General features: G+C 37.1%; 1 protein-coding gene across 2 annotated transcripts; it reads right to left on the bottom strand.

Moving 5' to 3' along the window:
* Positions 1-7,605: 7,605 nt before the first annotated feature.
* On the bottom strand, positions 7,606-13,929 carry LOC145628625 (rhodanese-like domain-containing protein 6). 2 transcript variants are annotated; one of them, XM_081680973.1, is made up of 7 exons: positions 13,238-13,929; positions 12,595-12,793; positions 11,264-11,345; positions 11,043-11,125; positions 9,829-9,964; positions 8,750-8,927; positions 7,606-8,500 (listed from the first exon to the last, which is right to left on the bottom strand). In XM_081680973.1, the coding sequence occupies exons 1-7, from the start codon at positions 13,740-13,742 to the stop codon at positions 7,761-7,763; spliced, it is 1,923 nt and encodes a 640-aa protein (XP_081537099.1). In that variant the 5' UTR covers positions 13,743-13,929; the 3' UTR covers positions 7,606-7,760. The 2 variants fall into 2 exon arrangements, with proteins under 2 accessions (XP_081537099.1, XP_081537100.1); XM_081680974.1 differs by having other exon boundaries at positions 9,829-9,961; positions 13,238-13,928.
* Between the last annotated feature and the right edge of the window lie 65 nt (positions 13,930-13,994).

Genomic DNA, 13,994 nt, shown 5'->3' with positions numbered 1-13,994 from the left:
GTTTTGTGGTGGTTAGAGTGATCGGCGGTGGGCATTGGGTGGGGAAAATAGGAAGGGTCGAAAAGGGGGGAGAGAGAGGAGGTGGGGGCGAGGGAGGCGGGGCGTCACTAGGGGAGGCCGGCGCACCAGCGAAGGTAGAGCTGGGCGCCGGTGCCGGCGTCTGTTTTGGTGTAGGAGGGGGAGGGGGAGGGGGAGGGGGAGAGGGAATGGTGGCGAATGGTGGGGAAGGAGGTGGCAGGGTGGTGGTTTTATTTTTTATTTTTTTTAATTAATTTTAAAATGGGGGTATTTTAGGCATCACAACTTTTTTTTACTTAGAATGGTTAACTATGGTTAAGAAATGCCTAATTACCTTGCTTAATGTTACCATTGATAAAACTTTTTAAAACATAGTTTACCAAGGATAATAAGTTTTTTGGCTTTTTACCACTGAGAATGTTTGATAATACAAGTCTACCAAAGAGAATTTCCCTTTTTTTTTTTTTTTTTTTTTTTTGGTGGTATGGTAAATAAGGGACTATATAGGTGGGAGGAGAAAGAAAATCATAAGTGCATATAGTGATATAGAGCTGTCAAAAGTTGACCCGACCCTAAATACCGATTCAAACTCGATTATTAACCGAACCTTCTTAACCCGAAAAAATGGTGACCTAAACCCAACCTGAAACCAACCCTAGTCCCGAGTTGACCCGAGTATGTGAGACCTGAACCCGAACATGAACTGACCTGGAGATGACCCGACCCGAATGTAACCCGTAAATTATTAACCTGAACCGAACCCGACTTGAACCGAAATTGACCCAAACTCGTTTTAACCCGTCAAAACCCGAATCTAACCCAACTTGTTACTAACCTGACATGAATTCAACCCGACTCGCTCCTAACCCGACCCGAATTTAACCCAACCCGTTACAAACCTGACCCGAAATCAACCCGACTTATTATAAACCTAACCCAAATTAAAACCGACTTGTTATTGACTCGATCCGAATTTTACCAAACCTATTACTTACGCAACCCAAAAATTCAATCCGATCTGTTACTAACTCGACTCGAAATTAACACGACTTGTTATAGACTCGGCCTAAATTCAACCCAAATTATTCCTGATCCGATTTCAAATCACCTTAAATGCAATTTAGACCACCTTATTATTGTTGATCAAAGCATTTTTTTATAGGGAGACCAAGTCGGTATAGGCCAGCAAAAGAAAGGAGCATCATCCTCAAATTTAAGAATTAAATATAATACATATTTGTTGCATGGTCAAAGGAGATAATTATCTTCCTAAATTATAGACTATAGTTCCCTAGTATATTGCCATATATATTATAGTCAAAGGAAATAATTAGCTTGATAAAAATGATAATTATCAATTTATATTTAGTTGAACTCGAATATAACCTGACTTGGAAATGACCCAACCTGATTGTAACTGCAAATTATTGACTTGAACATAATCCAACTTGAATCCGAGAATGACCCGACTTGAAAATGACCCAACCTGATTATAACTCGCAAATTAATGACTTGAACCGAACCCGACTTGAACCCTAGAATGACCCGACTTGAAAATGACCCGACCTGATTATAACCCGCAAATTATTAACTTGAACCGAACCCAATTCACACCCGATAATGACCCGACCTGATTCTAACCCACAAATTATTGACTTCCACCGAACCCGACTCAAACCCGAGAATTATCCTAACCCGTAATAACCCGAATTAAACCCGACCTATTGTTCACCCAACCCGAATGTAACCCGAACCAAACCCGATAATAAGTATGACCCGGCGTAACCCGACTCAAGCATGACCCAACCCAAACCCGACCCCGCATAAGTTGTGGAATTAATCCGAATTGACCCGACCTGAGTCGATCCGACCCACTCTTACCGACCTAAACCCGACCCTTTAACTCGAATTGACATCTCTACCCGAACATTCAAAATTTTCTCAAAAAGCGTGGATATTAGCCTTTAATTTTGGAATTTTTTGACTTTTTTTCACCTTGAAATAAAAATTGCCGAAATGTTTACCATGGTCTCTAATACCCTCTAGGAGTCCAATTGGCTGGGTGAAATCATCCAATTTGCCTTTAAACGACCAATTTACTAGTTTATAACTTGCACCGATTTCATTAATTCAAGCTTACCATGAACATATATGACACATATAATGATCATATATGGTTCCAACCGGCATTATATGACCCCGAGATGTATCCGCTAAAATATCAATGCTTTTCGACATTAGCCCGAAACAATCGAAATTTCTCAAAAAAACGTGGATATTAGCCTTCAATTTTGGAATTTTTTGACTTTTTTTCGTCCGGATATAAAAATTGCCGAAATGTTTACCATGGTCCCTAATACCCTCCGGGAGTCCAATTGGGTGGGTGGAACCATCCAATTTTCCTTTAAACGACCAATTTACCGGTTTACAACTTGCACCGATTTCATTAATTCAAGCGTGCCACGAAAATTTATGACAACAAATAATGATCATATATGGTTTTAAACGACATTATATGACCCAGAGATGGATTCCCTAGAATTTCAAGACTTTTTGAAACCGGGCCCTGAAGACTCCAAAATTCTCAAAAAACGTGGATAATAGCCTTCAATTTTTGAATTTTTTGACTTTTTTTCGCCCGTAAATGAAAATTGCCGAAATATTTACCATGGTCTCTATTACCCTCCTGGAGTCCAATTGGGTGGGTGGAACCATCCAATTTGCCTTTAAACAGCCAATTTACCGGTTTACAACTTGTGCCAATTTCATTAACTCAAGCCTACCACAAACATTTATGACAACATGAAATGATCATATATGGTTCCAAACGGCATTATATGAACCCGAGCTGTATTCTCTAAAATTTCAAGACTTTTCAACACTGGGCTCCATGACCTCCAAAATTTCCGAAAAAGCGTAGATATTAGCCTTTAATTTTGGAATTTTTTAACTTTTTTTCGCCCGGGAATAAAAATTGCCGAAATATTTACCATGGTCCCTAATACTCTCTGGGAGTCCAATTGGGTGGGTAGCGCCATCCAATTTGCCTTTAAACGACCAATTTACTGAGTTATAACTTGCACCGAATTCATTAATTCAAGCCTAAGCTACTACGAACATTTATGACAACATGTAATGATCATATATGGTTCCAAACAGCATTACATGACCCCGAGATGTATCCCCTAAAATCTCAAGCCTTTTCGACATCGTGCCAGAAACCTCTAAAATTTCTCTCAAAAGCGAGGATATTAGCCTTCAATTTTAGAATTTTTTGACTTAATAAAAATTGCCAAAATGTACGTATAACATGGTCCCTAATACCCTTCCGGGAGTCCAATTGGGTGAGTGGACCATCCAATTCTCCTTTAAACGGCCAATTTACCGATTTACAACTTGCACCGATTTCATTAACTCAAGCCTACCACGAACATTTATGACAACATTTAATGATCATATATGGTTCCAAACGACATTATATGACCCCGAGATTTATTCTCTAAAATCTAAAGGCTTTCTGACACTAGGCCTCGAAACTTCCAAAATTTCTCAAAAAGAGTGGATATAAGCCTTCAATTTTAGAATTTTTTGACTTTTATTCGTCCAGATATAAAATTGACGAAATATTTACCATGGTCCCTAATACCTTCCGAGAGTCCAATTGGGTGGGTGGAAACATCCAATTTTCCTTTAAACGGCCAATTTACCGGATTACAACTTGTACCGATTTCATTAACTCAAGCCTACCACGAACATTTATGACAACATATAATAATTATATATGATTCCAAACGTCATTATACGACTCCGAGATTTATCCCTTAAATTTTCGAGGCTATTCGACGCCGGCCCACAAAATCTCCAAAATTTCTCAAAAAGCGTGTATATATTCTTCAATTTTTGAATTTTTTGACTTTTTTTCGCCCATAAATAAAAATTTCCGAAATGTTTACCATGGTCAGTAATACCCTCCGAAATTTTTACCATGGTCAGTAATACCCTCCGGGAGTCCAATTGGGTGGGTGGAACCATCCAATTTGCCTTTCATCGACCAATTTACCGGTTTACAACTTGCACCGATTTTATTAAATCAAGCCTATCATGAAAATTTATGATAACAAATAATGATTACATATGGTTCCAAATGACATATGACTACGAGATGTATTTCCTTGAATTTCAAGACTTTTGGACACCGGGACCCGAAGACTCCAAAATATTCTCAAAAAGGTGGATATTAGCCTTTAATTTTTGAATTTTTAGACTTATTTTCGCCCGGAATAAAAATTGCCAAAATTTTTATCATGGTCCCTAATATCCTCCGGGAGTCGAATTGGGTGGGTGGAACCATCCAATTCGTCTTTTAACGGCCAATTTACCGGGTTACAACTTGCATCGATTTCATCAAATCAAGCCTCCCACGAAAATTTATGACAACATATAATGATCATATATGGTTCTAAACAACATTATATAACCCTAAAATGTATCTCTTAAAATTTCAAAGCTTTTTGACATCGGGCCCTGAAACCTCCAAAATTTCACAAAAAGCGTGGATATTAGCCTTTAATTTTGGAATTTTTTAACTATTTTTCGCCCGAAAATAAAAATTGCCTAATTGTTTATCATGGTCCCTAATACCCTCCGGGAGTTCAATTGGGTGGGTGTAATCATCCAATTTGCCTTTAAACGACCAATTTGCCGATTTACAACTTGCACCGATTTCATTAAATCAAGCCTACCATGAACATTTATGACAACATATAATGATAATATATGGTTCCAAATGGCATTATATGGCCTCGAGATGTATCTCCTAAAATTTCAAGCCTTTTCGACACCGGGCCTCGAAACCTCCAAAACTTCTGAAAAAGTGTGGAACTTAGCCTTCAATTTTGGAATTTTTAGAATTTTTTTTCGTCCGAAAAAAATTGCCGAAATGTTTACCATGGTCCCTAATACCCTACGGGAGTCCAATTGGGTGGGTGTAACCATCCAATTTGCCTTTAAACGACCAATTTATCAGTTAATACTTGCACCAATTTCATTAAATCAAGCCTACTATGAACATTTATTACAACATATAATGATCATATATGGTTCCAAACGGAATCATATGACCCCAAGATGTATCCCCTAGAATCTCAAGTCTTTTCGACACCGGGCCCTGAAACATATAAAATTCTCAAAAAGCGTGGATATTAGCATTCAATTTTGGAATTTTTTGACTTTTTTTCGCACAGAAAAAAATTTGTCGAAATGTTTACCATGGTCTCTAATACCCTCCGGGAGTCCAATTGGGTGGGTGGAACCATCCAATTTGCCTTTAAATGACCAATTTACCGGTTTACAACTTGCACCGATTTCATTAACTCAAGCACACCACGAACATCTATGACAACATATATAATGATCATATATGGTTCCAAACGGCATTTTATGAACCCCAGATGTATTCTCTAAAATCTCAAGACTTTGTGACACCGGGCCTCAAAACCTCAAAAATGTCTCAAAAAGCATTCAATTTTGGAAATTTTTTACTATTTTTCGACTTGAATAAAAATTGCCGAAATATTTATCATGGTCCCAAATACCCTCTGGGAGTCCAATTCGGTGGGTAGAACCATCTAATTTGCCTTTAAACGACCAAATTACCGGTTTACAACTTGCACCGATTTACGGGTTTACAACGGCCAATTTAATTAACTTGTACCGAACACGACTTGAACCGAAATCGACCCAAACCCGTTTTAACCCGTGAAAACCCAAATTTAACCCGACTTGTTACTAACCTGACCTAAATTCAACCCGACCCGAATTTAACCCAACCTATTACAAACCCGACTTGAAATCAACCTGACTTGTTATTAACCTAACCCAAATTAAACCCGACTTGTTATTGACACGACCCGAATTTTACCAGACCTATTACTTACCCGGCCCAAAAAATTCAACCCGATCTGTTACTAACTCGACTCGAAATTAACACGACTTGTTATTGACCCGGCCTAAATTCAACCCAAATTATTCCTGACCCGATTTCAAATCACCTTAAATGCAATTTAGACCACCTTATTATTGTTGATCAAAGCATTTTTTCTGGGGAGACCAAGTCGGTCCAGGCCAGCTAAAGAAAGGAGCATCATCCTTAAATTTAAGAGTTAAATATAGTACTCGTATCTATTTGTTGTATGGTCAAAGGAGATAATTATCTTCCTAAATTATAGATTATAGTTCCCTAGTATATTGCCATATATATTATAGTCAAAGGAAATAATTAGCTTGATAAAAATGATAATTATCTATTTATAATTAGTTGAACCCGAATATAACCTGACTTGGAAATGACCCGACTTGATTGTAACCTGCAAATTATTGACTTGAACATAACCCAACTTGAATCCGAGAATGACCCGACTTGGAAATGACCCAACCTTTTTATAACCCGCAAATTATTAACTTGAACCGAACCTGACTTGAACCCGAGAATGACCCGACTTGAAAATGACCCGACCTGATTATAACCCGCAAATTATTGACTTGAACCGAACCCGACTCAAACCCGAGAATGACACGACCTGATTCTAACCCGCAAATTATTGACTTGAACCGAACCCGACTCGAACACGAGAATTACCCTAACCCGTGAAAACCCGAATTAAACCCGACCTATTGTTCACTCGACCCGAATGTAATCCGACCTGTTATTAACCTGACCTAAACCCGACCCAAACTTGATAAGAAGTATGACTCGACGTGACTCGACTCAAGCATGACCCAATCCAAACCCGACCCGCATAGGTTATGTAAATAATCCGAATTGACCCGATCCGAGTTGACCCAACCCACCTTTACCCGACCAAAACCCAACCCGTTTATCCGAATTAACAGCTCTAGGTGGCTAGGTCACTAGGTGGTGTCATGGTGTGTAATGTATCTTTGGAAGTGGACAAATCACAAAGCATAAGCATCCCTTTTTTAATCGGGATAAATTAATCAAACTAGCATTAAATTTAACACCCGTTTTATCGTTTAACATATAGAAGACAAAAAAAAAAAGATTGTTTTTTTTTATTTTTTATTTATTTTTTTATCACTTCAGTTTTAAATTATTTGTGGCAATTAGATATTTTCTACTCACACTTTATGTCATATGGTTGTAAATAATTTAAAACAAAGGTAATATGTTTGCAGAATTCGAAAAAGATATGTCAGTATAATTGAAAATAAATTAGATAAATAGTTTAATTTTCATACATATTGCATCCTCATACAGTGATGAAATGGAAGGGGAGAGCAGTAGACCAATACTTTTTTAATTGTTAAAATAATTTTTAATCAATAAAATATAAAGTCATTTAATAAGTAAACTAATTCAAGTTTAGTATAGACGAAGATAATGAGTGGGTAGAACACTACTCTGAATAAGAGTATCTCAATGTAAACATGAAGATAAAAAAAATTAATCCAACAAGGATGAGATTATGTGAAAATTAATTTCGGACAAGATTTCCATACTACTTTGAATCATTTTTCTCTACTATGTGCTTGAATATGTAATTGGGAGTTTAAACTATGTCAAAAGGATTTAACTTCACACTATCAGAAACCACTTGGATTCGAGGGCCAATTAAATTACAGTACATAAGATGATAAGATCAAAAGGTAACAAGTGGTTTGCAATTTTGCATACAAATACATATCGGCATATTGCCTAACCATTAAGTTAAAATGTATTAATGTTACAAAAATCGCCTAAGAAACTCTTTGACCTCATCAATATAAGGAGGTCTTGTAGGAATTATATGACCAGAATCGTGCTCGATAATCACTCTGCATCCATCTTCAAAATATGATGATAGATCTCTGCTAAAACCAGATGATATTTGCCGATCACCTCCATCCTCGCTTCCAAAAACATGAAGCGAAGGGAGAGTAATGGATCCTTTTTCATGTTCTGCTAGATTAACAGCAAATCCAGAACATAAAATTACAAATCTGAAACCTAATTCAAGGTCTAGTCTTCCTCTCTCAGCACACATAAGAGCCACCATAGCAGCTCCCTGTGAAAAACCCAAAATACCGTCAAAGGGCCCATCCTTAGAAACAACAGATTTCAGATACAATAATGACTCGGTAAATCCCTCAGTCTGCTGCTGATACTGAAGTGGATCAAAAGGCTTTTCAGTCCTTTCCCAATGAGTTGCTTCCTTCTTGTGGAAATCAGGAGCTACCAACCATGCATATTTCTTGCTGCAATTTTTAGTAGGTGGGGAATAGTCATGATGAGGAGGACTTAATATGCACTCCTTATCTGGTTTACGAGGTTGGTATATAAATGGTAATTCATGGGGAGCATTCACAAAAACAAACTCTGCCAAGGTTTTCAGTTTTTTTGCCAACGAGGCAGTTCTTCCTTTAAAACTAGAAGCATTCTGACGAAATCCATGAAGACACAATATCCGGAGTTTCTTCGTAGGCCCTATACTTCATCAGATGGAAAACCATAACAGTGTTTAGTGGCAGTTGTAGCATTTACTTTCTAAACGAAAGAATAATTATCAATTCATGATGAAACAACTTTGATCCAGAGAGAATTAACACATCAAGGTGTTCAAGTGATCTCATATTAGACAGAACCCATTTCTTTGTGTAACCATGGAAATAATCAATTACTGTACTACAATTGTGGTGTGTAAGTCAATAGAAAAGTCCGAAGATGAAACCTTACCAGGAATGCAGGGTAATTGAGAGTGGCTTGCGCTAAGAGGAGTTGGGCACTCAGTGGGAGCCGTTCCAACATCGCAAGCCAGAATTACTTCAGGACTATTATCATCAACTAGAGGAACAGACTGGGCAACTTTTCCATGTTTCTGACACAATTCACAAGCATATTGGGCATTCTCCTTCTGAAGAATCAAGAATCGAAGCTTTAAATGGAGTAAAATAATTAAACAATTGTAGACCGTCATAGTTCTAGAGACTGATAACTGTGAATGATGTATGCAACAGTAGGTAATATGATAATTATTCGCAATCAATGTCAAGATTTACCAGGCAAAAGCTCAAGTTTAGGACATTTCAAAAATTCAAACAGTCAAGGAAAATGCTTGTATAAAGTGGGAGTGTTGTATACAATAGACTTATAAACCTTAAATCACACATTAAGAATAACTTTGCCAAAAGGTAGCTTTAATAATTTGAGGTGATTAAGCCTGTAGTATCCGAGAGAGATAATGGAGATTTCTTGTGAGCATCAAGGATTCAAGGGCAGTGAGCTTAAATTCAAATGATATAGTTCTTCCTAGCATTCACTACAAGAATACATCTCATCCACAGCTTAGGGACTCAAGAGATCATAGGACCACTTGACCATAATGCCTTCAAGACAAAGTCCCCAAGACCATCCCTAAACAAGTGACATGCTTTCCCTTTGACTTCTTTTCAGGCATTAATTGGTTCTCAAGGATCGAGATCTACAAAGGAGAAGTTAGAATTTTACTTTGTAGCAAATTTTTAAAGATATCATTTTAAATCTCTTAGCATAACATATGTCCCTCCAATCATCCGCATTATTGACACTTATTCAAAAATCACCCGTAAGGACGCTCTATATCAAGTGTAGTGTGGGGACTATAAAGTATAAACCCTACTCAATAAAAAATCCATGGTGACTTTATAATCTCTACCAAATAAGCCATCCTTCAACCAAAGCTCATTCTTAAAATGGTATCAGTCTATCAGATGGGTAACACTGTAAAAGGATGATTGAATTTGTTGAGTAAAACTGTTATTATTCATTATCCTTACCTGACAATCAATGCAGACCAATACAAGCATCCGACAAAATGCACAACGACAGCGTGAGGAGTAATCATCAAAAGAGGTCCCACAAAGGAGGCATTTACCCATGATATGTTTACTTGAACTCCCAACTGAAATCCTACTAGAAGCATACACGGCATCAGCGAAATAGTATAATAGCATTATGATTAAACAATAATTAATCAGATTTTCTAACAAAAACTAAGTGAAACTCTTATGTAAGACAGGCATGCTGCATGCATATTAGAACAGTCCAAGACATCCCAATTTCAGTTGAATATTATCTTATATCCCGATTAAAGCAACTGCCCCCAATGACCAGCAAGATGAGCACCTAACCAATTTTTTGTGAACATCATTTTAGCAAAATCAGACAAGAAACAGATTTAACAAGAGTGCAGAAAAATAATGCATGCTAGATATCCACTTAAACAGCAGCTGATAAAAGTACATTCTAAGATCATGGAACTGGTGAATCTAAAGTCTAAACATAATAGATATTGAAGAAGGCTGCTAGGAATTAGCATGGTTTCTGACCAGATTACAGCTCTAAATATGGTAGAAATTAGGGAAGAACAATGATGATTATATTGATAAAGGATAATTACACTAGTAAAAATGCTTCTTCAAATATCTTCTCCAGATTTCTTTGAAGGTTATCAACAATTCTTGTCGTGGATTCCTCCATCCTTTCGGAGAATTGCTCAAGTGAATGTGACCAAATCGGAGCTCTGGCAACCTCCATTCTCTCTTTTTCTCTTTTTTTTTTTTTCTTCTAAATGGCTGAAAACAGAATTTCAAAGGCTGAATCTACCAGGACAGAACTGCTCTGATACCATTTGCTAGGAATTAGCATGGTTTCTGACCAGATTACAGCTCTAAATATGGTAGAAATTAGGGAAGAACAATGATGATTATATTGATAATAGGTGAATTACACTAGTAAAAGGATAATTCCACTTTTGAGAGGTGGATTCTCTCCTAATATGAGCTTTCGAGAGGCTCACTCTCTCCCAATGACATAACCTCAACAATATTCAACATCATGATTATTATTCCTCCTAATGAGGCCTATATATAGAAAAACTCTCATAACAAACCCTATCTTATTTCCCAAGCTACTATTAATAGGCTATGACTAACATACCCTTCCCCTAATATTGATTCCTTGCAAAGGCTCAGACCAAGAAAAAGCTTACCGAGGGTCATAGACAAAGTTTTTTCCTTTAAAAAATCCACCATCGGGAAATTGTTCTAGGTAACGCTGTATTCCGCCGTACAACTGCAGTTAAACTACATTGGGTCATGAAGTCTCTTAGACACAAAGTATGAAGACTATGAACAACGAATTAACAAGAAGGCAACAATAACAAGACAACAAACACTAGCTAATGAAACAAACATAGATACATATGCCAACCTGAAATACATTCTCAAAGCCAGCACCTTTTGATCTTATGTAAGCAGATGCCATCTCACACCTTATTCCTCCTGTACAATACCTGCAGCATAAATCAACAAGTTGAAGTAAGGTCAAAACAGAAATGGGAACATTATTTTACCAAAAAAAAAAAAAAAAAAAAAAACTAAAAAAGACATCAAACAAGACTCTAGATGTAACATGAGAGCAAGAACCTAGCAGCAGCACTCTTTCTTATTATAAAACTTTACTTCAGTTCAAGTAACAGCTCTTCATAGATAAAAAGATGAGCCCTAACTTACTTGACATGGAGGCAAGTAGCATAACCAAATTAAAGAGATACTGTGTTTAGTTAACTTCATCATTTGTCAGTGAGTTGAAGTTTTGAAGAGCATCAGCATTCAGCACCATCACAGGATCAAAGCAGAAATTATATTTTATAACAGCTCTAAAGAGCATCAAGTCTTTTGTGGAATTTTAAAATGAAGCAGGATACTGATACTAAAGTCCTGAGACTTGATGCTCTACAAGGAATATAGTGAATATTAAGCTCTACAGGGAAGCTGTGTAATGAGAGGACTGAAGATCAACCTTTAAAAGTTTGATTTGTTTGTTTGATGTATCTATGGCCCATTAAGTGGAGTCCTGGAGGGACAACCAAAAGGGCTTTAATATTCACTATATTTTCCCAATGATACTGAAGAGGAAGTAGTCTTTAGATTGATGGAGCTGTAGCTAAAGGTGATGATTTAAAAAGTTGCATAACGGCTTCAGCATGAGCTTCAGCATCAATCTAAAGAACAGAGAACCTAATGTCTCAAAAATAACCCTGCTTGGGATGCAGTAGGCAGATTGGATGCACTAACACTACTAACCCTAATCCTACAAAGAACAGAGAGGTGCCCACAATAGCCTTGATCTAAAATGCAATAACGTTAATATCTACTGTTGAATATTGATTTAATTCATTGAGACCCAACACCAAGAAATGGTGATCTTTTGGCTCAACAGAAAATTAACAAATATGGGAAATGAACTCAGAAGAAGAAACCTCAATCTTGAAAATGTTTTATGTAGAAGAAGATTCAATTGACAAGGCCTGAAGGAATAATTAAGATAATTGGGTCAATGCACACTAATGAGGACAACTTAAACCAGGTAAAAGGAGAGTTTGGAGACAAACAAATCTTCTATACTTTGGAAACCCGAACTTTCCAACATAATAACATAGCCTTCATAGTTTATAGAAACATTGTTCTACATTGCTAACCAACCCCCCTACCCCCAGAAAGAACTGAGTAAGTTAGTAAAGATAAAGCCTTCAAACTTACATGAGGACGCAATTGCCACGCAGCTTATCAGCATTACTATCTATCCAGGCAGGCAAATCACTATACTGTCTTGTAACAGGATCCAAAGTTTCAACTTCTGGAGATTCAAACTTCCCAATTCTCGTCTCATACAAGTTCCTTGCATCCAGTAAAACAAGCTTTTTAAAGTCGATTGGCGACTCCTCTTTCAAAAGTTCTCCTTCCAAACACAACAAATTTCAAATTGCCAATTAAGTACCAACAATTGCCAACATACATCAAACAAAAATGACGAAAAAACTTACAACACAAAGACTACTCCATCCCACTTATACAAGCCACATTCCTACAATCCTACTTTGCAATTATTTTTATTTGGAATTAATTTGTAGTATGATAATTAAACATTTGTTCTCAACAATAGTAAATAGTATTTCGAGCAAATTCTGTAAATAATCAAATGTGACTGATTAAATTGAGACTTAGAAAGTATTATTCTATACTCAATAATCACAATATATCATTTAACACATAAAAAACATAGAAATGCGATCAATATACACAACTAAAACAAAAAATATGAACAATTCTTCAAATTATCATTCAAAAGAGCTAAAAATTCCTTCAATTCACAAACAATTAAAAGAGATACGAAAATATATACCAGAATTCTGAAGAACTGAATGAAATTCAAGCGCAGAAAGATGCCGCCCAGCATTCGAAATCGAAGGAGTCTTAATCAAAGGATTTGACGAAAGAGTGACCAATTCCTTAACAATTCGAATAGAAAGAGAAGTGAAACCGCACTCTTTCGCAACCTCCATACTCAAGGGTTCATCGTAGGAGGCGAGCTTGAAATCAGTACCTTCGAAGAAACCGCCATAGTTGTCGAGGAGAGCAGCGATGTGGTTATGGAGGAGAGAGAGTTTTCCGCCGATTGTGACATTGACGCCTTGAGGAGCGAGTCGAACTCGGCCGAGTAGACCGAGTGACGAACAATTTGACTCGTAGAAGGTGAAGAGTTGGTTTAGGTTTTCGATGGGAGAAGAGGTGTAGTTGTAGTAGAGTAGGACTCCTTGTTTTTCTTCTTCTTCCTTGGTTTCGGACATTGATGGAGTTGTTCTCTCTGTTTCTCTCTCCTCTGTGTTGAGCTCAGCAATGGCGGCCATTGATGGAGAAGAAATGGTGAATTAGAGGGTATGGCGTAATGGGTTGCTAAAATGCTAAGCCCAGAATTCTCATAATGAGAATGTATAGTGCATTAGTGCCTATAGGTTGGGTCATGTCGAGCTTGTACGCCTAAAGTTGGTTAAAATATTAGAATCACCTAACCATGAACCATGATATGACCTACTAGCCGTATATTGAGTTGTGCCAGAAGTTTTAAAAGGAAGGTCTTAATACTATTGGAGGTAACGTGT

This window comes from Chenopodium album, chromosome 4, assembly GCF_948465745.1.
Source record: "Chenopodium album chromosome 4, dcCheAlbu1.1, whole genome shotgun sequence".
In the NCBI taxonomy this organism is placed as follows: Eukaryota; Viridiplantae; Streptophyta; class Magnoliopsida; order Caryophyllales; family Amaranthaceae; genus Chenopodium; species Chenopodium album.
This window is presented reverse-complemented; position numbering and strand designations above follow the sequence as displayed.

Bases quoted from the DNA above. Each gene is read 5' to 3' on its own strand.
- LOC145628625 (XM_081680973.1), bottom strand. From the start codon at position 13,742: ATGGCCGCCATTGCTGAGCTCAACACAGAGGAGAGAGAAACAGAGAGA. The intron at 11,346-12,594 runs GTAAGTTTGAAG...TTTATGCTGCAG, and splicing joins CGTGGCAATTGCGTCCTCAT to GTATTGTACAGGAGGAATAA. The intron at 11,126-11,263 runs GTTGGCATATGT...GTTTAACTGCAG, and splicing joins GCTTTGAGAATGTATTTCAG to TTGTACGGCGGAATACAGCG.